General features: G+C 46.0%; 2 protein-coding genes across 2 annotated transcripts in view; one reads left to right on the top strand and one right to left on the bottom strand.

Moving 5' to 3' along the window:
- The window catches only part of TMPRSS9 (transmembrane serine protease 9), a 110785-nt gene that overhangs the window by 40730 nt on the left and 50386 nt on the right, over positions 1-19669 (bottom strand). Inside the window, exons 2-7 of the mRNA XM_043975279.1 lie at positions 18709-18888; positions 16809-16936; positions 4090-4157; positions 3788-3963; positions 3246-3287; positions 1024-1137 (exon numbers count right to left, since the gene is read on the bottom strand). Coding sequence (XP_043831214.1) covers positions 1024-1137; positions 3246-3287; positions 3788-3963; positions 4090-4157; positions 16809-16936; positions 18709-18865 — 685 coding nt within the window. The 5' untranslated portion in view covers positions 18866-18888. The remainder of the gene's footprint in view (positions 1-1023; positions 1138-3245; positions 3288-3787; positions 3964-4089; positions 4158-16808; positions 16937-18708; positions 18889-19669) is intronic.
- LOC122736666 (creatine kinase B-type-like) lies at positions 5848-7117 on the top strand. The gene is made up of 2 exons (XM_043979042.1): positions 5848-6133; positions 6298-7117. Exons 1-2 carry the CDS (start codon positions 5850-5852, stop codon positions 7115-7117), a joined length of 1104 nt encoding a protein of 367 aa, XP_043834977.1. The 5' UTR covers positions 5848-5849.

Genomic DNA, 19669 nt, shown 5'->3' with positions numbered 1-19669 from the left:
AGAACCATTTCCATGATACCATGCCAACTCCTTGTACCAGTATTCTGGCCTCACCAAGTGGCTCTTTTGTAGGGACCATGGATTGAGTTCTGGGCCTAGAGTCGGGAAGACCAAGTTCAGATCTTACCTCAGACACTCACTACCTGTATGATCCCAGGAAAGTCACTTAACCTCAGTCTTCCTTAGGTTTCTCATCTGTAAAATGGGGATAATGATAGCCCCTCCCTCTAATGGTTGTTGTGAGGATCAAATGAGATAATATTTGCAAAGTTTTGTGATAAGCACAGTATACATTCTAGCTAGTATTATTATTATTTCTTCTTCTTCTTCTTCTTCTCCTCCTTCTCCTCCTCATTCCTACTATGGGTGTATTTTATTTCCTAAGATTAAAGCTTGGTTCCTTTTTCCTTTCCTCTTGATCTTTTTATTTATTTATTTATTGTGGGGCAATGAGGGTTAAGTGACTTGCCCAGGGTCACACAGTTAGTAAGTGTCAGGTGTCTGAGGCTGGACTTGAACTCAGGTCCTCCTGAATACAGACCCAGTGCTTTATCTACTGCGCCACCTAGCTGCCTCCTTTTCTTTTCTTTTTAAATAAAATGTCCTTTTTCTCCCCAATTGCATGTTAAAGTGATTTTTAAAACATTCTTTTTTAAGTTTTGAGTTCCAAATTCTGTCCCTATCCCTGAGATGGTAAGCAATCTGATATAGTTTCTACATCTGCAGTCCTTTAAAATATTTCCATATTAGTCAGCTCCTAGCATTTTCACCAGCTCCAATATTTGAGTTTTATGCAGCTGATTGTGATGTCTGGCCAGGTGAGGTTGGCCTGCAAGCCAATCCCCCACCTCCCCATGTCCTCATCATTTCTCCAAGGGCCCAGTTGGCCCTGCCCCTGTAACAGGCCAGGATCTCTTCTGGTGGTGGTGGAACCCAAGCAGTTTACCAAAAGAAGCCCTTAAGGTTGTGGACCCTCTCCTCCTCGGGCCCCTGTTAGAGAAAAAGACAGCGGGATCAACTGACCACAGTCGGCTTCATCGGAGCCATCAGAGCAATCCACTTTGCCGTCACATTCGGGGTTCACTTTGGACACACACTGGTTACTCTGGCAGGCAAACGCATTCCCTGGACAGCGGCCTGGGGACAGAGAAGAAACTAATCATCACATTTCTTTATTCACTGGTCAGTTGTCCAGGCCTGCAAAGTGCCCCGTCTCACAGGGTCCCTCTCTTCCCTTAAGATGCAACTTAGGGGGGCAGCTAGGTGGTGCAGTGGATAAAGCACTGGCCCTGGATTCAGGAGGACCTGAGTTCAAATCTGACCCCAGACACTTGACACTTACTAGGTGTGTGACCCTGGGCAAGTCACTTAACCCTCATTGCCTCAACAAGAAAGAAAGGAAGGAAGGAAGGAAGGAAGGAAGGAAGGAAGGAAGGAAGGAAGGAAGGAAGGAAGGAAGGAAGGAAGACAAGATGTAACTTAGGCACCATCTTGGCCTGAAGCCTGGCCTGACTCCTCTACCCCAGCTGCTGGTGCCCTCCTTCCCAAACTGTCTTGAATTTCATTTTTTCATTTCATCTATCTTCACATTTACCCAGTTTATATTTTTGTGTAGGATCCTGGGGGCAGGGATCTTTTCTTTCTTTATACTTGTATCTTCATTGCCTTGCACGCTGCCTGGTACACAGTAGGTAATTAATACCTGCTGATTGACCGATTGCCTATTCTTTCTTCTATCTGCCTTCTAAATAAGCCTGCTAAAATAATCTTCCTAAAGTACAAGCCGGATCATGTCACTCCCCTCCTCCTAAATAGTCACCTACTTCTTCTTGCCTATGAGCAAGGATCAAGTACAGACTCCTCTATTTGGCATTTCGAGGCCTCCCCAGTTTGGCTCCAGACTACCCTACCAGACTTATTTCACATTCTCCTTCATGCACTCTTCTGTTTCATCCCAAATGGTCTACTTGCTATTTCCTGAACTTGGTACTGTTTCCCACCTCTATACTATTGCACAGTCTGTGTCTCCTACCTGCATGCTGTCCCTCTGCCCTGGTCAGACCGCCATTAGAGTGCTGGGTTTCATTCTGGGGGCCATGTTTTAGGAAGGATGTTGACAAGATGGACAGCATTAGGCTAGGATGGTGAAGGACTTTGAAGTCCTGCCCATATGAGGACCTTTTGAAGAATCTGGGGGTGTTTGGCTTGGAGAAGAGCTGACCAAGGGGGAGCATGAGAGCCATATTCAAGTATTTGAAAGGGATGTCATAAAGCCAAAGTGCTGCTAGGTACCAGAGGGCAGAGAGGCAAACATCAGGGTGAAAAAACAACCTTAAAAAGTCAGAGCTATCCAAAATTGGAATAATCTGTCTTGAGAAATAAGAGTGTTCAAAAAGAAAGAAAGAAAGAAAAACAGGGCAGCTGGGTGGCACAATGGATAGAGCACTGGCCTTGGAGTCAGGAGGACCTGAGTTCAAATCTGACCTCAGACACGCGACACTTATTAGCTGTGTGACCCTGGGCAAGTCACTTAACCCCAATTGCCTCACCCAAAAACAAAACCAAAAAAAAAAAAGAGAGAGAAATAAGAGTGTTCCCCTTCTCCAGAGCTTTCAAGGAAAGGATCAAGTTGGGTGACATACTGTAGAGAGAATTCTTGCTTACCACTGTGCTTGGCCCATGGTAGGTGTTTAATAAGTACTGGGTTGTGTAGTGTATAGAGTGCTGGGCCTGGAATGTGGAAGACATGAGTTCAAATCCCAGCCTCAGATACTTACTAACTGTGTGACTCTGGCCAAGTCATGTAACTTCTGTCTGCCTCAGTTTCCTCATCTGTAAAATGGGAATTGGGGCAGCTAGGTGGTGCAGTGGAGAGAGTGCCAGGCCTGAGGTCAGGAAGACTCATCTTCCTGAGTTCAACTCTGGCACCAGACACTTACTAGCTGTGTGACCTTGGACAAGTCACTTCAACCTGTTTGCCTCAGTTTCCTCATCTAAAAAATGAGCTGGAGAAGGAAATGGCAAATCACTCCATTATCTTCGGTAAGAAAACTCCAAGTCAGACACAACTGAACAAGAGGAAGAAGAAGAAGAAGAAGAAGAAGAAGAAGAAGAAGAAGAAGAAGAAGAAGCAGACATTTAGTTTGCTTATTTGGAAAAGGAAATGGAAAACCACAGGAAATGAACTACAAAGAGAAAAGCTGTTGAGAGAGCAAAGATCTGAGACCCAAATCAAAGAGGTTCACCTGACTTCAGATCTATTTCTGTGGCATGCAGCTCCTTGTTGCCTGCAACACAAGAGGGCAAAAAACCAAAGTCAGTTAGCCATGAAATTCATCTTGACATCACGATGGAAGTAGAAGGTAGTGGAGAGCACAGAGGTGGATGGAAGACATTGACTAGAGGAGAAAAAAATAGAAATTCGGGAACATAATGGAAGGTTTTGGAACATTGACAAGTGGTACTTGACCACACGGCTGCACTGATGTCCTGCTCTGAAATATGCCAGGCCTAGAAAAGCACCACAGCAATTAGGATAGAGAGTTTCTCTCGAGAGCATGAGAGCTTTTATCTTATTTTTGGCAAAGAGGGAGGATATGATTTTTTAAAGTGAAATTAAATACAATCTTTTTTTCTTTTTAAATCGGAGAACTGCTCCTGCCCTCTCTGCCCACAAGCTCTACTTGAAAACAAAACAAAACAAAGCACTGAGTTCTTCCAAGTGTCCCCACTTCTGAAGTTTTCCTTGGGCCTGTCGCCTTCCTGGCCCAAGGCTCCCAGGGCTCACCTGTGAGTGCAGCAGCATAGATGGTCCCATAGGTGGGCAGGGGGATGCTGTGCTCTCGGAACCTCATGGCCAGACCTTGACGGAGCATTTCTTCTTCCAATCCAGAAGTCAGGGACCAGAGGGTTTGGGACACAAAGTGTAGGCGGAAGCGGACCAGAACGCTGGAGTTCCCATTCCTAAGGTTAAAGAAAGAAGCAGCAGAAACAAACACACTGAAGAAGACTTTGCAAAGTCTCCACATGCCTTTTTCCTGACTGTTATCTACGCCAGAGGAGGAGGAATAGGAGTGGGAGGGAACTCACCTGTAACTCAGCACAGTGCAGCCGACACAGCTCTCCTCTAGCTTTGTCTTCTGAAAGCTACTTACAAACTACAAAAGAAAAAAATGGGGAGATTGTAAGGAAGGTCCTACCTTCCTTCTGCTTGCAATATTTCACCTTTACCCCTGCAGTAGAGGGCAGCATTCCTGATCAATATGCTCTATAGAAAGGGTACTGGGGAGATTTTCTGTTTCTTTTGAAAGTTTGGGGAATGGGACACATTATTCCTAGGTCATAATTTTCTTCTTCTTTTTTTTTTTTAGTGAGGCAATTGGGGTTATGTGACTTGCCCAGGGTCACACAGCTGGTAAGTGTTAAGTGTCTGAGGCCGGATTTGAACTCAGGTACTCCTGACTCCAGGGCCGTGCTCTACCCCTCCTCATTTTCTTCTAGAGTCTTTAAATATTGGAACATAGACTAGAAGAGCTGGACTAGACCTTAGACTCCATTTCTTCTTAGAGGTGAGGAGACTGAGAGAAGTGATTTACCTGAAATCCCATAACCTGGTAGGGTTAGAGCTGGGACCAGAACTCAGGTCTTCTGGCTCCCAGGGTGGCTTTCTTTCTCCTACATTTTGCTGCCTCCCAAACCAAAAGACTCTGTCCTCAGAAGAAGGAAAAGTAGGAAAAATCTTTCCCAGAGAATTGAATGTGGAAAAGGCAGCAGGGGTCAAGATGATGTGTTCATCCCTGACCCCAAAAAACCACTGAGTGCTCAGAAATGTTCCTACTTAGCGTGAATGTGATTTTTTTTTTTTGGTGAGGCGAATGGGGTTAAGTGACTTGCCCAGGGTCACACAGCTAGTTAGTGTCAAGGGTCTGAGGTCGGATTTGAACTCAAGTCCTCCTGAATGCAGGGCCGGTGCTCTATCCACTGCGCCACCTAGCTGCCCCACGTGAATGTGAATTTCAAGAATTCTCTGTATAACTCTCTCTCTCATAATCCCGTTTTCACATACAAAATTGAGACTTACATAACTTCACTACAAGCATAACACAAAAATGTGTCTAGAGATCACATATAAATAAAAATACACTTATGCTCATACACACAGATGCATATTTTAGAAACAAAGGAAATCTACACACTTGGTCTAAACTATAGCAGTAGAAGAAACCATTAAAATAAGTGTTTTTATGCATAGCACAGGTTTTCAGCCTTTCTCAATGTATCGATCAGTCGTGCTGACTTCTTCCCCCCCCCCCCTTTTTTTTTTTTTTTTTTTTTTTTAGTGAGGCAATTGGGGTTAAGTGACTTGCCCAGGGTCACACAGCTAGTAAGTGTTAAGTGTCTGAGGCCGGATTTGAACTCAGGTACTCCTGACTCCAGGGCCGGTGCTCTATCCACTGCGCCACCTAGCCGCCCCTCTTTTCCCCCTCTTTAAAGAAATAGTGTTTGTTATATGGGATGGCTTTCAGGGAGGGGTGGTGGAAGGATATGTGGGATACTATAGTGATGTAAGAGAAAGGAAACATCAAATTTTAAAATTGCCTAAAAGTTGCTTTAAGACTGACAGTGTACAGCTGTGTGACCCTGGGCAAGTCACTTAACCCCAATTGCCTCACTAAAAAAAAAAAAAAAAAAAAAAAAAAAAGACTGACAGTGTTGGACTTGGTAATTGAGCTCTGGCTAAGGTGCCTGGGATTGTAGTGTAGCAGCAGCATCCTCTGAACTTCTCCGTCTTCTGCGACCCTCGGAGCACCCTCGCCTCCTGCCATCATGCCGTTGCCAATAGCCACAACATGCTGAAGTCCCGCTACCCCGCTGAGGAGGAATATCCCGACCTCTCCTCGCACAACAACCACAAGGCTAAGGTGCTGACCCCAGAGCTCTATGAAAAACTCCGGGATAAGGCTACACCCAGCGGCTTCACCCTGGATGACATCATCCAGACCGGTGTGGACAACCCAGGGCACCCATTCATCATGACTGTGGGCCGTGTAGCTGGAGATGAAGAGAGCTATGAAGTGTTCAAGGAACTGTTCGGTCCTATCATTGAGGACCAACATGGAGGCTACAAGCCTTCAGATGAGCATAAGACTGATCTTTTTTTTTTTTTTTTTAGTGAGGCAATTGGGGTTAAGTGACTTGCCCAGGGTCACACAGCTAGTATGTGTTAAGTGTCTGAGGTCGGATTTGAACTCAGGTACTCCTGACTCCAGGGCCGGTGCTTTATCCACTGCGCCACCTAGCTGTCCCCCATAAGACTGATCTTAACCCTGATCATTTGCGGGGTGGTGAGGACCTGGATCCCAACTATGTGCTGAGTTCTCGTGTTAGAACTGTCAGGAGCATCCGAGGATTCTGCCTGCCCCCACACTGCAGCCGGGGCGAGTGCCGAGCCATAGAGAAGCTCTCTGCGGAAGCTCTGGCCAGCCTGGAGGGTGACCTGAATGGGAAGTACTACGCTCTGGAGAACATAACTGAGCAGGAACAGCAGCAGCTGCTTGATGAGCACTTCCTCTTTGACAAGCCTGTCTCCCCACTCCTCTTGGCATCTGGCATGGCCGGAGACTGGCCTGATGGCAGGGGCATTTGGCACGATGACAACAAGACCTTTCTGGTGTGGATCACTGAGGAAGATCACCTGAGGGTCATCTCCATGCAGAAGGGCGGCAACACGAAGGAGGTGTTCACACGCTTCTGCACAGGGCTCCCCCAGATTGAAACCATTTTTAAGACCAAGAACCGCGAGTTCATGTGGAACTCCCACCTGGGCTACATCCTGACATGCCCCTCCAAACTGGGCACAGGCCTGCGTGCAGGTGTCCACATCAAGCTTCCCCACCTGGGCAAGCATGTGAAATTTGGAGAGGTGCTGAAGAAGCTGAGGCTGCAGAAGAGGGGGCCAGGGGGTGTGGACATGGCTGCTGTGGGTGGTGTCTTTGACATCTCCAATGTTGACCAATTGGCCTTCTCAGAGGTGGAGCTGGTGCAGATGGTGGTGGATGGTGTGAAGTTGCTCATAGAGATGGAAAAGCGCTTGGCCCTTATGCCAGCCCAGAAATGAGCAGCTGGCCTCCCAAATTCTGCGCTGCCTAATTTATTAGATGAATGAAGAACCACCATCTTTCCTGCCTGTGGCGCCCCGCAGGGGCAGTGGAGGGGGGGGCTCCGGATGCAGCCCACCTAATTATGCTGTAGAGAAGTCTTCCTTCTATCCTTTGGTGTTAGAGTATATTTTTAATTTTTATTTTTTTTGGTGGGGCAATGGGGGTTAAGTGACTTGCCCAGGGTCACACAGCTAGTAAGTGTCAAGTGTCTGAGGCCAGATTTGAACTCAGGTACTCCTGACTCCAGGGCTGGTGCTTTATCCACTGTGCCACCTAGCTGCCCCAGAGTTTATTTTTGATGGCTGAGATGTTGATGAATGCTGAATGATGGGAATGAAAATATTTTGTAGGAGAGATCAGTCCATGGCAGGTTTTTTGGTCCCAGATTCTCCATTAACTTAGGTTCAGTCAGTTCTGCTGACTCCTATGTTCATCTTTCTGGGACTTGGGGAAAATTGGTGGCTTAGGTGATGAAACCCACATGTTGAGGTCTTGAGGCACTGTAGAGTAGCTAGCAAAAATGCTAGACTTGGAGATGGGGGTTCTGGGTTATTGGGGTAGCCTGTTGGGTGGTCTCCTTGCCTTGAGTCTCTCCCCACTCCAGTCTATTCCCCACTCAGCTGTCAAAGTGATATTCTTAAAAATACAGGTCTGACCATGTCGCTCCCCTACATAAACTCCAGTGGCTCCCTATTACTCTGAGGATCAAACATAAACATCCTTTAGTTTTTAAAGACCTTTCACAACCTGGCCCCTTCCGGTCTTCCCAGTTTTTTGTTTTCGTTTTGTTTTTTTTTGCAGGGCAATGAGGGTTAAGTGACTTGCCCAGGGTCACACAGCTTGTAAGTGTCAAGTGTCTGAAGCCAGATTTGAACTCAGGTCCTCCTGAATCCAAGGCCAATGCTTTATCGACTGCGCCACCTACCTGCCCCCAATATTTTTGTTTGTTTGTTTGTTTTTTGTGGGGCAATGAGGGTTAAGTGACTTGCCCAGGGTCACACAGCTCGTGTCAAGTATCTGAAGCCGGATATGAACTCAGGTCCTCCTGAATCCAGGGCCGGTGTCTTCCCAGTCTTCTTGCAACTCCCTCCCTTCCCTGTCCTCTGGGATCCAGTGACCCTGGCCTCCTTGCAGGTGCCCACACAAGACCCCAGTGCCAGGCCTTTTCACTGACTGTCTCCCATTTCTGGAATTCTTTCCTTCCTCATCTTGGCTTTCCTGAAGACTCAGCTCAAATCCCAGCTTATGCAGGAGCCATTCCTCAGGACCCTTCACTCCTAAGCCCCTCTGAGATTTCCTTTCATTTACTCTCTCCCTCCTTATCCCCATTTTCTGTCATCTCCTTCAAGTCATCTGAAATTCCACCCTCTACAAGGAGTCCTTAATCTTACTGCTTCCCCTTGAGACTGCTCCCAATTTATCCTGTATGTTCAGTATCTTGTTTGTCCCCAGTTGTTTATATGTTGGCTCCCCCATTAGACTGGGAGCTCCCTGAGGACAAGGGCTGTCTTTTGTCTTTCTTTGTATCAGCAGCAATTAGCACAGTGCCTCGCACCAATGCTGACTCCAATATTTCCTAGTGGGTGATCACAGGCAAACCATTAAGAAAGGCAAAACGAACTTAAAAAAAGACTTGCTTTCTGTTCTTGAGGAGCTCTCAATCTAGTTGCCAAATCCAATTGCCTCTTCTCGGCCTTCATCCATTTTGACATCATTGCAGCATTTGACACTGGTGACCACCTTGTCCCCTTTGTTATAGGGCCTAGCACCCCAGAAGTTCTCTGGGGCACATCAAAGAACCTTCTCCTTGAGAAACTAAACCAAAGGACAGACGCACCTAAAGAGATAAGTGGAACCAGATCAGACTGAGCTAGCTCCAGGACCACCACCCTTCGTTCCAGTCTCCCTCACCCCTGGTGAGATAAGATTAGATGTGGCTGCTGCCTTTGTGGCCTGAGGAGCAGAGAGATGGCTCGAGAGATCTGCAGACACCCCTCACCCAACTCTTTCAGCCACCACCAGTGGGGGATGGTCCTCCCTCAATAGGGGAACTTTCCACAGTCAGTCGATCATCTCATCGGACCACCATTGGACATCTATAAAAGTATCTGCCTGTCTCCTGCTCAAGGAGATTGGTATCTCAGAGCCATGCTCTGTGCCATGCCTTCTCTCCATGAGAAGTCCAAGGATTTGTCTCTTGGTTTCCTTTCCCCAGCCCCTAAATAAACTACTATTTTATTCTATTGGATTTGTGTGCAAGAGGGTGTAATTCTTTAAAGAAGAATTCCTAAGAACCCTTACACCTATCCTAAACCCCCTACCCTATTTTCCCACAACATAACTGGCGCCCAACATGAAGGGTATGGGAAATTTCCTCTTTCCTCTTGGCACACAAAACCTGGAGGTAGGAACATCCCTTCTGGGTTTCTTTTCTCCCTCTCCCACTTGGCTCAACCTCCCATTTGAGTCACAGAGAGGTAGAGAAAGCCAGCTTTTGCACGTGATAGCGGACGGGCATCCTGGGTCTCCCTCCCTCACCAAAAGCTTGGCCAGACGTCTGAACCATGCTCGGACCCTCAGACTCCATGTTTCTGGGTAAGAACTTTTGTGTTTGTGTGTCTATCCCTTGCCAGCGCTCTGCTCTTCCATGAGACGCAGCCAGTGTCTCCCTCCCTTGAGAAAGCTCAACATAACATCTGAACCATGTTCAGACCATTCTCCTTAGACAGGACGATGTCTGGGTACAGCCATGGGGCAGAAAGGGAGTGTTCTGAAAGGCTCACCGCTGGGGTGCATCCTAAGAGATTGGACTAAATTAGAACTTAGAAATTTGAGAAAGAGATGCATGATCTACTATTGTAACACTCTTTGGCCAAATTATCAGTTGGGATTCCAAGAGAACTGGCCTTTTCATGGAACTCTTAACTATAACACCATTTTGCAATTGGACAAATTTTGCAGGCATGAAGGGAGATTCCATGCACACTGGCCTTTATGGCTTTAAGCCAGAACTCAAAAGGAAGGGAACAGAACAGAATATGCCCAGCAAACCCAACTGAATCTAAGGCACCCCGGGATAACCCTAAAAAGCCTCCTTCCTCACAGGAAGCTTTCCATAACCCTAGAATACCATCACAGGAACTTCTGGGGTGCTAGGCCTTATAATACCTTGACTACTCTCTTCTCTCTAGGGTTTCCTGACAGTGATCTCTCTTGGTTCTTCTCCTACCTATCTGACTGCTCCTTCTCAGTTTTCTTTGTTCAATCCTCCTAGGGTCCAGCCTCCTAGTCAGTATTATACCCCAGGTCTCTGCCCTGGGCCTTCTTCTCTCTCTACACTCTCAATGTCCTCAGCAGCTCCAAAAAGTTTGTTGTTGTTCATCTTTCCTTTTCAAAGAGGACCAATGACATCATGTGGGTGTTGTCTTGATTTGTGTTTGAATTGGATTTAAATGAGACAGAGCCTCACAAAGTTTTTTTTTGTTTTGTTTTGTTTTTTTGTTTTGGGCAATGAGGGTTAAGTGACTTGCCCAAGGCCATATAGCTAGTAAGTGTCAAGTATCTGAGGTCTGATTTGAACTCAGGTCCTTCTGAATCCAGGGCTGGTGCTTTATCCACTGCACCACCTAGCTGCCCCCAGAGCCACACAGAGTTGTCAGCCTCTTTCCTCCAGAGTCATCAGAGTCCAGTGGCAGGACATAGGTCAAGACAACTGGCCCCAAAGGTTTAAATATCATCTCTGTGCAGGTGACTCCCATATCTATATATCTAGCCCTAACCTCTCTCCTGAGCTCCAGTCAGTCCTGTTAGACATTTCCCACTGGATATTCCATTGGCAACTCAAACTCAGTATGTACAAAGCAGAATCTATTCTCTCTCTCCCCAAATCCTGCCTCTTCTCAACTTCTTATTTGCTGTTAAGGGCACCCCACCTTAAACCTCTGCCCTGGCTTGCAATCTTAAAGTTAGCCTTCACTCCTGAGGCTCATTCACCCCCCACACCCAAACAGTTGTCAAGTCATAGTGGCATTAGCTCAATGGCACTTGCTTACATGTATCCCCTTCTCTTTTTTCACATAACCACTAACCTAGCTCAGACCCATCCCATCTCTCATCTGGATAGTTACAATAGCTTCCTAAACAGTCTTCCTATCTCCATTCTTTCCAACTTTCCAGCCCATCCTCTGCACAGCTGTCAAGGACATATTCCTTTTTTGTGGTGTGTGTGTGTGTGTGTTTAAGGAGCTAATCAGGGTTAAGTGACTTGCCCAGGGTCATACAACCAGTAAGTGTCTGAGGCCAGATTTGAATTCAGGCCCTCCTGACTCCAGGGTTGGGACTCTATCCACAGCGCTATCTGGCTGCCTTGAGAAGATATTCCTAAAGCACCTGTCAGACTATGCCATTCTCTTGTTCAATGACCTCCATTGGCTCCCTGTTACTACTTATTGTATATTTATTTATTTATTTAGAATTTCCCCCCACCTTACATGTAAAAAAAAATTTGTAACATTGATTTTTATAACTTCGTGTTCCAAATTCTCTTCCTCTCTCCCTCCCTCCCACCACAAGAACTCAAGCAATTCCTATTGCTTGTTGTTGTTGTTGTTTTTCAGGGCAACGAGAGTTAAGTGACTTGCCTAAGGTCACACAGCTAGTAAATGCCAAGTGTCTGAGGCCAGATTTGAACTTAGGTCCTCCTGAATCCAGGGTTGGTACTTTATCCCTATTACTTCTAAGATCAAACACAGACTCTTGTTTGGCATTTGAAGCCATTTACAACTGGGCTCTAACTTACCTTTCTAGCCTTGTTATATACTGTTTATTTATTATCTCATATACTATTATGTATTACATATTATTCATTTATTATATGCCATTTCCCTTTTCAGTATACAATCTAGCCAAACTGTCCTGCCTACTGTTCCTCATACATGACATCCCATCTCCCATCTCCCATCTCCCAGCCTTTGTACTGACTGTCTCCCATGCCCCAAATACATTTCCTTCCCACCACCTCCTTTTAGAACCTTGAAAGGTCAGCCCAAGCATCATCTCCTCCTACATGGTGTCCTTCCTGCTCCTCCCAACTGCTAGTGTCTCTTCTCCAAAAACGTTGTTTATTTTCCATATATTTGTATGGGGACTTGTTGCCTTGCCCAATAATTTAAGTGCCTGGAGGGTAGGGACTGTTTTGCTTGTTTCTTGTGGCCCTTATACCTAGCTAGCAGGCACAGGGCTTGGCATTTGGTAGACCCTTCTCTTCCACTATGATGCCTCTCTCTCTTTTCTAGTGACTGCCTATCTAACACACTGTTCAAGGAGAGGCCTCAACCTTGCTTCATTTCGCTTGAGATTAGACTCTTCAGCCTTCTTCTCCCCTTTGCCTTCCCCTCCTCCCTTTTTATTGTTTAAATTTTTTTCCCTCCTCTTTTTAATTCCCCTTTATTATATTAATTCTCCTCCCTACTATATTCTTCCAATTATAGTAATTTCCCCCATTAGACTGAAAGCTCCCTGAAGGCAGGCACCACCTTGTTTGCTTAGATTTGTATTCCCTGGACAAGTAGTTAAGTGCTTAATAAATGCTTTATTTAGCTAGGCATTTAACCAATGCTTATTGGTAGGTTAAAGAATCTCCTGGGATACTGAGAGATAAATCACTTTCTCCAGGGTCACAAGGCCAGGTTATGTTAGAGGCAAGATTTGAATCCAGATCTTCCTGACTCCAAGGCTAACTCTCTATCTACAAAGGCATACCATCTCCCTGTGCCATTTGGGGAAAGTTGTAGTATGCTATCTTGATCTTTTCAACCTCTAGGTTAAATGCTTCAAGGTAGAGTGTGGGATGTTTTCTTTCAAGGAACTAGGAGGCTCAGAGCCAAGTGGAATCCAAGGTGGGCTGTTCCCTGAAGCCTAGAAAGGTAGGCAGGGGGCTAGGCCAGAAGATGTAGGGACCCAGCCAGGGTCCTGTAGTGCATGCACCAGCATCACTTAGGGAGCACAGGGGCTGGGTAGCACATTCCCCAGTGGCACTTCACCTCTAGTTCTCATGTAAAGCTGCCACTCCTGTGTAAAAGAGAATTCCAGAGGCAGCTAAGTGGCACAGTGGATAAAGTGACCCTGGTCAAGTCACTTAACCCCAATTGCCTCACCAAAAAAAAAAGAGAGAGAGAATTCCAGCCCTTTCCTCATAAATACACTCAGAAGAACATTGGGAAGGCCCCTGGCATGCCAGAACAGGCCTAGAATAAGGTGCCCAGGGTGGCGAGAAGACTGAAGACCTTGCCATGCAGGGAGCAGGAATAGGGACCTGGAATATTTAGGATGGAGAAGAGAAGGCTTGGGAAACACATAAGACTCAATTCTTCTCACCCTCCCTGGCTTCCCTGTAGTCTCAGAGGGAATCCCACCTTCTTCGAGAACCCTTTCCCTTAATGCTTGTACCTTGTTCCGAGACCACCCCCAATGTATCCTGTATATACTCAGTTTGGACTTAGTCATTCATATGTCTCCCCCATTAAACTGTGGCCTTTCTTTGTATCCCAGCACTTGGCAAAATGCCTAACATATAGGAGGCCCTTCATACATGCTTGGCTTGGCTTGATTTGGCATGTGGGTGAAGTACAGATGCAGACTGGAGAGAAACAAGGATTGTTGGGAATAAGAAAACAAGTGTGTGGGAAGGGTAGAGGTCTGAGTCTATAAGAATGGTGGTGTCCTTGACTGAAATAGGGAAGTTGGGAGGAGGGCTGGGTTTGGGGGAAAGATAATGAGTTCTGTTTTGGACCTATTGAGTTGGAGATACCTATGGGAATCCAGATGATGTCTAGAAGGCAGCTGAAGATTGGGGACTGGGGCTCAGGGAGATAGCTAGGAATTTATATTAGTGAGTTATCTGCAAAGACCCTTTCCCCTCACCACCAACCTCTATTCCTACCCTGTGGGGAGTTAATCCATTCAATTTTGGGAATCATCCAGGGGTAAAGCTGCTTAGATTGGAGGTATTAAGATCAGCCTTCTTTTTCTAGCTAGTCTCAGACCCTGCCCTTCCTTACCATGCTTCGTCCCATATTCCACCTCCAACTCCCCTCTCCTCCCCCTCCTCTACTTTTAGCTCTTGCTCAGAGAACAATTATCACATCACTTTTTACCATTACTACTGGAAAGGATGTAACAAAGAGTCTTTGGCTTCACTCCAATTCTCGTGATGGCTAAATAGGGATCTTAACCTGGGGGCTGTAAGCTGGTTTTACTTCTTTTTGGGGGGGTGGTATGAGGCAATGGGGGTTAAGTGACTTGCCTAGGATCATACAGCTAGTAAGTGTCAAGTGTCTGAGGTTGGATTTGAACTCAGGTCCTCCTGACTCCTGAGTCAGTACCCTGTCCACTGTGCCCATCTAGCTTCTCCTTGTAAAATGGTTTAAAAAAATATTCTGATAACTATGTATTTCAGTTACATTGATTTCCTTTATAATCCTATATTATTTTGTTTTAGGAATTTAAGAACATTATTTTGAGAAGAGGTCCGGAGGCTACCAGACCACCAAAGGAGTCCAGGACACAAAAAGGTTAAGAACACATGGGCTCACCCAAGGCTCCTTGCTCTGGGCACTGGGCTAAGATATGTATTAAGAGTTTATATAGGGGCAGCTAGGTGGAGCAGTGGATAAAGCACTGACTCTGGATTCAGGAGTACTTGAATTCAAATCTAGCCTCAGACACTTGACACTTACTAGCTGTGTGACCCTGGGCAAATCACTTAACCCTCATTGCCCCACCAAAAAAAAAAAAGAGTTTATATATATAAATACACACACACACTATATATATATATATATATATATATATATATGCATATGTATACACACATATCTATCTATCTATATCTATATCTATATATATAAAGAGCTTATAGCTCCTTGACAGTAGAGCTGGTCTCTATTTTATATTTGAATCCCTAGAACTCAGCACAGTGCCTGGCACATAGTAGGTACTTAATGAGTGTTTATTGATTGGTTAATTGATCCATGGGAGATGACAGGGAGAATAGAAAGAAAAGAGGAGAGCCCTGGAGTATCCCCATACATAGAGGACATTATTTGAATGATGATCCTGTAAAGAAGACAGAGAAGGATTGGTCAGACATAGAGAAAAGAACCACAATTGACATGCGTCATTGGGTTCAACTCATAGGAGAGGTCAGTAATACTAATAGCTAGCATTCATATGATACTTTAGAGTTGGGAAAGCATTTTACATGTCTTCATTTGATCCTCAAAATAACTCTGTGAGGTAGGTGCTATTTTCTTCCTCATTTTACAGGAAAGTGAGGCTCAGAAAATTTAAAATGGCTTGCCTAGATTTATACAGCTAAGGAAGTATCTGAGGCAGGATTTGAACTCCTATCTTAAACATTAAAAAAATTGTTTTATTAAATATTTCCCAATTACATATCAAATTTTTTTAACATTCATTTAAAAAAAAATTTGAGTTCCAAATTCTCTTCCTCTATTCCCTCCCTGACCCCTTAAGAAGGCAAGCAATATGATATTGATTATGTGTGTGAAGTTATGTTGCAAAAGAAAGCAAGTGACCTCTTTCCAATTCTGAGTTTGGAGTTCTATCCACTACAACATCTAGCTGCCACAAAAACAGAAAAGAGGAAGAGAAGGATGAGGACGAGGACAAGGAGGATGAAGAGGAGAAGAAAGAGAGAGAGGGAGGGAGGGAGGGAGGGAGGGAGGAAGGAAGGAAGGAAGGAAGGAAGGATGGATTGAGAAAATGGCATTGGATCTATCAATAAAGAAATCTTTGGTGACCTTGGAGAAGGGACTTGTAATGGGATGGTGGGGGCTGAGGCCAGATTGTAAGGATCAACCCTTGCAAGTGGGCAGTGAGAAAGAAACAATGAGTGGAGAAGTTTGGCTGTGAAAGGGAGGAGAGGCATAGGATGTACATTGAGGATGGGGATGACCTGGGCAGCAGGGAAGAGGCCAGTGAATGAAGAGAAGCTGAAAATGAGGGGGCTGGAGAGGGACTGAAAGGGCAGAAAAGGATGGCACAAAGTGGAGAGGAGGGCATTGGCAAAGAGAAGGCTCAACTCTCCCTCTGAGATGATAGCAAAGGAAGAGACAGTGGGAAATAGATAGACAGGAGGCTATTGGAGGAAGGAAGAAGGAGGATAGGAGAAGAGGACAGAGGGGAGGGGAGGGAGGAAGGAAAAGGAAAAGGAGTGTCTTCTCTTTGAACTCCTCTTCTTTCTTCCCTCTTCCATGGGGGTTTAAGAATGATCCTCCAGACTTCCCCAGGTTCGCCTTAGGCTTGGACCCCTCACCGCCACCACTGCCTGGACCAGGGCCAGAGCCCATTCCTTCGGCCCAATATGGCACCCCAGGGGATGCCAGTGTACGCTCTCATTTGCTTATGTAGTTTCAAGATCTTGAGATGAAGAGAGAGGGGATGGGAGCTCCCACAATTTAACCCCATCTCTTCAGGCCTCTTTCTCAAACCCCTCCTCTCCCCAAGTCTCCACTGCCCCTCCTCACCCTAGCGACACCATGTCAGTGTCCAGCCCAGTGCTCCCTGGGAGTACTCCTATAAATCCCCCCTTGGTTTATCTGCCTCAGGGTGAAAGCTACCACTCACCAGTCTTTCCAGAGTTGGGGTCAAAGCTCTATAATAGCTGGAGGTCTCTCGCTGCAGACTGCTGTCATATAGAATTCCCTTGAGTTCGGCTGAGTGCTCAAAACTGATGTCCTGGGTGTAGAGGGAGGCTGTGGGCAGAGACCAGGGCCCCATGAGAGAGCCCCACTCTAGGAGCTCATTGCTTGGCTAAGCCTGGGACCCTGGGCCCAATGTCAGGCTTGGTACAACCTATTCGATTAATAATAATAACACAAGTTATTTTTACAAAACACTCTAAGGTTTGCAAAGCCCTTTACCTGGGAAAGATTGATCCTTCCAATGATCCTAGGAGACAGGTATAGACATATTATTAACCCATTTTACAGATAAGGAAACTAAAACTCAGAGAAGTACCATGATCCAGGAGTGGGTTCCTTGCTTCTTTGATTTAGAGAAAAATCATCATGTCTCATAAGCCTCAGACATCATCAGATTTTGAACTGAAGAGAACCTTAGAATTGTTCTGTTCGAACCCCTCATTTTACAGTTGTGGTAACTAGGGCCCAGGACAGTGAAGAGATAGATCCAGAGGATCACAGAGTCACAGGGCTTCAGTTTTCAAAGGAGAAACTGAGGCCCAGAGATGAGAAGGGAGTTGTGGTGTGATACAGGTGAAAGGAGTCTGGACTTGGTGTCAAGAGAGACATGGACTTGGATGTTTGTTTCCATACTGACTAGGTGTTTAACCCCGGGGGGGGGGGGGGGGAGGCCATACCTTACTCACCTCTGAAAGCCTCAGTTTCTTCATCCTTAAAATGGAGATGATAATATTTAGCACTATCAACCTCATAGGGTTGTTGTGAGGTAAATGCTTTGTAAACTATAAAGCATTTTGTACACATCAGTTATTGGTGGCAGAGTTAGGATTTGAACCCAGGTCTCCTGCTTCCCAGGCCGAGGAACCTTCCACTGAATCACTGACACTTATCTATCTATCTATCTATTTATTTATTTTGTGGGCAATGAGGGTTAAGTGACTTGGCCAGGGTCACACAGCTAGTAAGTGTCAAGTATCTGAGTCCAGATTTGAACTCAGATCCTCCTGAATCCAGGGGTGGTGTACAAAGAGGCAGCTAGGTGGCTAAGTGAATAGAGCACTGGTCCTAGAGTCAGGAAGACATGAATTCAAATCTGGCCTCAGACACTCATTGGCTCTGTGACCCTGGGCAAGTCACTTAACCTCTGTTTCCCTTGATTTACTGGAGAAGAAAATGGCAAACCATTCCAGTATCTTTGCCAAGAAAACCCCATACAGGGTCACGGAAAGTCTGACATGATGTGATAACTGAAAAACAATAACAAACGAGGTTTATGAAGCACTTTCTTCATGACAGCCTTGCAAGGTCAGTGGTAAATATGTCAACGTCCTGTGCTTTCAACTCATAGATACCAACCAACCTATTTTTGTGTGTGTGTGTGTGTGTGTGTGTGTGTGTGTGTTTTAATTTTTTTTTTTTGCGGGGCAATGGGGGTTAAGTGACTTGCCCAGGGTCACACAGCTAGTAAGTGTCAAGTGTCTGAGGCCAGATTTGAACTCAGGTCCTCCCGAATCCAGGGCTGGTGCTCTATCCACTGCACCACCTAGCTGCTCCTCAACCAGCCTATTTTGAACTCAGGTCTCTCTGACCCTGTGGTCCATCACTCTACCCACTGTACCACAATGTCTTGCTGAGTAGATGGTAAAACGTCCCATTTTAGAGATGGGGAAACTGAGGCACAGGGAGGACAAGGGACTTGCCCAGCCACAGGCCAAATAAGCATCTGAAGATGAATCCGAATGCAAGGTTCCATCCAACTCCAGCCCTTTTTTCCAATCCATGACATTGCTATTTCTGTCCTCTGGAAATCTATACGCACTCACCCAGGAGGAGTCCTAAGAAAATGACAGCCACGGCACTGCCTAGGACGGTGGTCACGGTCACCTTCCAGCAGGCCGAGTCTGCAGCCAGCTGGGCCTTTGTATTGTGAGGCTCGGGATCCAAGTTGGCAGCCGACACTTCCATGGTTCTTTGAAGCATTCACGCTTAGCCCACGAGCCAGCCTGGGTCAGGGACAGAAAAACAGAAAGGGAAACTGGGTTAGATCATCAGCGAGATGTGTTCGAGCCTCATCTGCCAAGCGGGCGCCGGAGCTGTTTGGGAGCTGGTGGCGGCTGCAATCGCACCGAGGGGCCTTTAGGAGTCAGCGATGTTTCAGCAGAGAACCCAGAGCCGAGTGGGATGGCCAAGCCACTGCCCCATTTGCTGCTCCAGTGGGTTATGAGAATAACCATGAATAAATGGATGAGGAGGGAGATGCTCAAGCCACTGAGGAGTCTGAAGAGTTCTGCCTGACCTACTTTTATTCCCATTCTACTTTCATTTATCAGAAATTTTTTGTCCTCTTTCTCTGTTCCTCCAGTCGATCAGTCAGTCAGTCAATCAACTGGCATTTATTAAGCACCTATTATGTGCCAGGCATTGTGCTAAGTAGATTCGAGAAAGGCCAAAAACGGCGAAATAACATGCAAACAGCTACATACAAACAAGCTGGTATAACAGGATAAATAATCCACAGAGGGAGGGAAGGCACTGCATTGAGGGGGATCAAAGAAGGCTTCTTAGAGGGGGGAGGATTTTAGCTGGGACTTGAAGAATCTCAGGGAAGCCGGGAGGGGGAGATGAGGAGAGGGAGGAGTCCAAGGCAGGAGGGACAGATAGTGAAGATGCCTGGAATTCAGGAGACGGGGCATGTCGAGGGTAATTAACAACAAGGAGACCAGTGTCACCGCATCCCAGAGTCCATGAATGGTACTAATGTATAAGAAAACAGGAGAGGTGGGA

This window comes from Dromiciops gliroides, chromosome 1, assembly GCF_019393635.1.
Source record: "Dromiciops gliroides isolate mDroGli1 chromosome 1, mDroGli1.pri, whole genome shotgun sequence".
In the NCBI taxonomy this organism is placed as follows: domain Eukaryota; kingdom Metazoa; phylum Chordata; class Mammalia; order Microbiotheria; family Microbiotheriidae; genus Dromiciops; species Dromiciops gliroides.
This window is presented reverse-complemented; position numbering and strand designations above follow the sequence as displayed.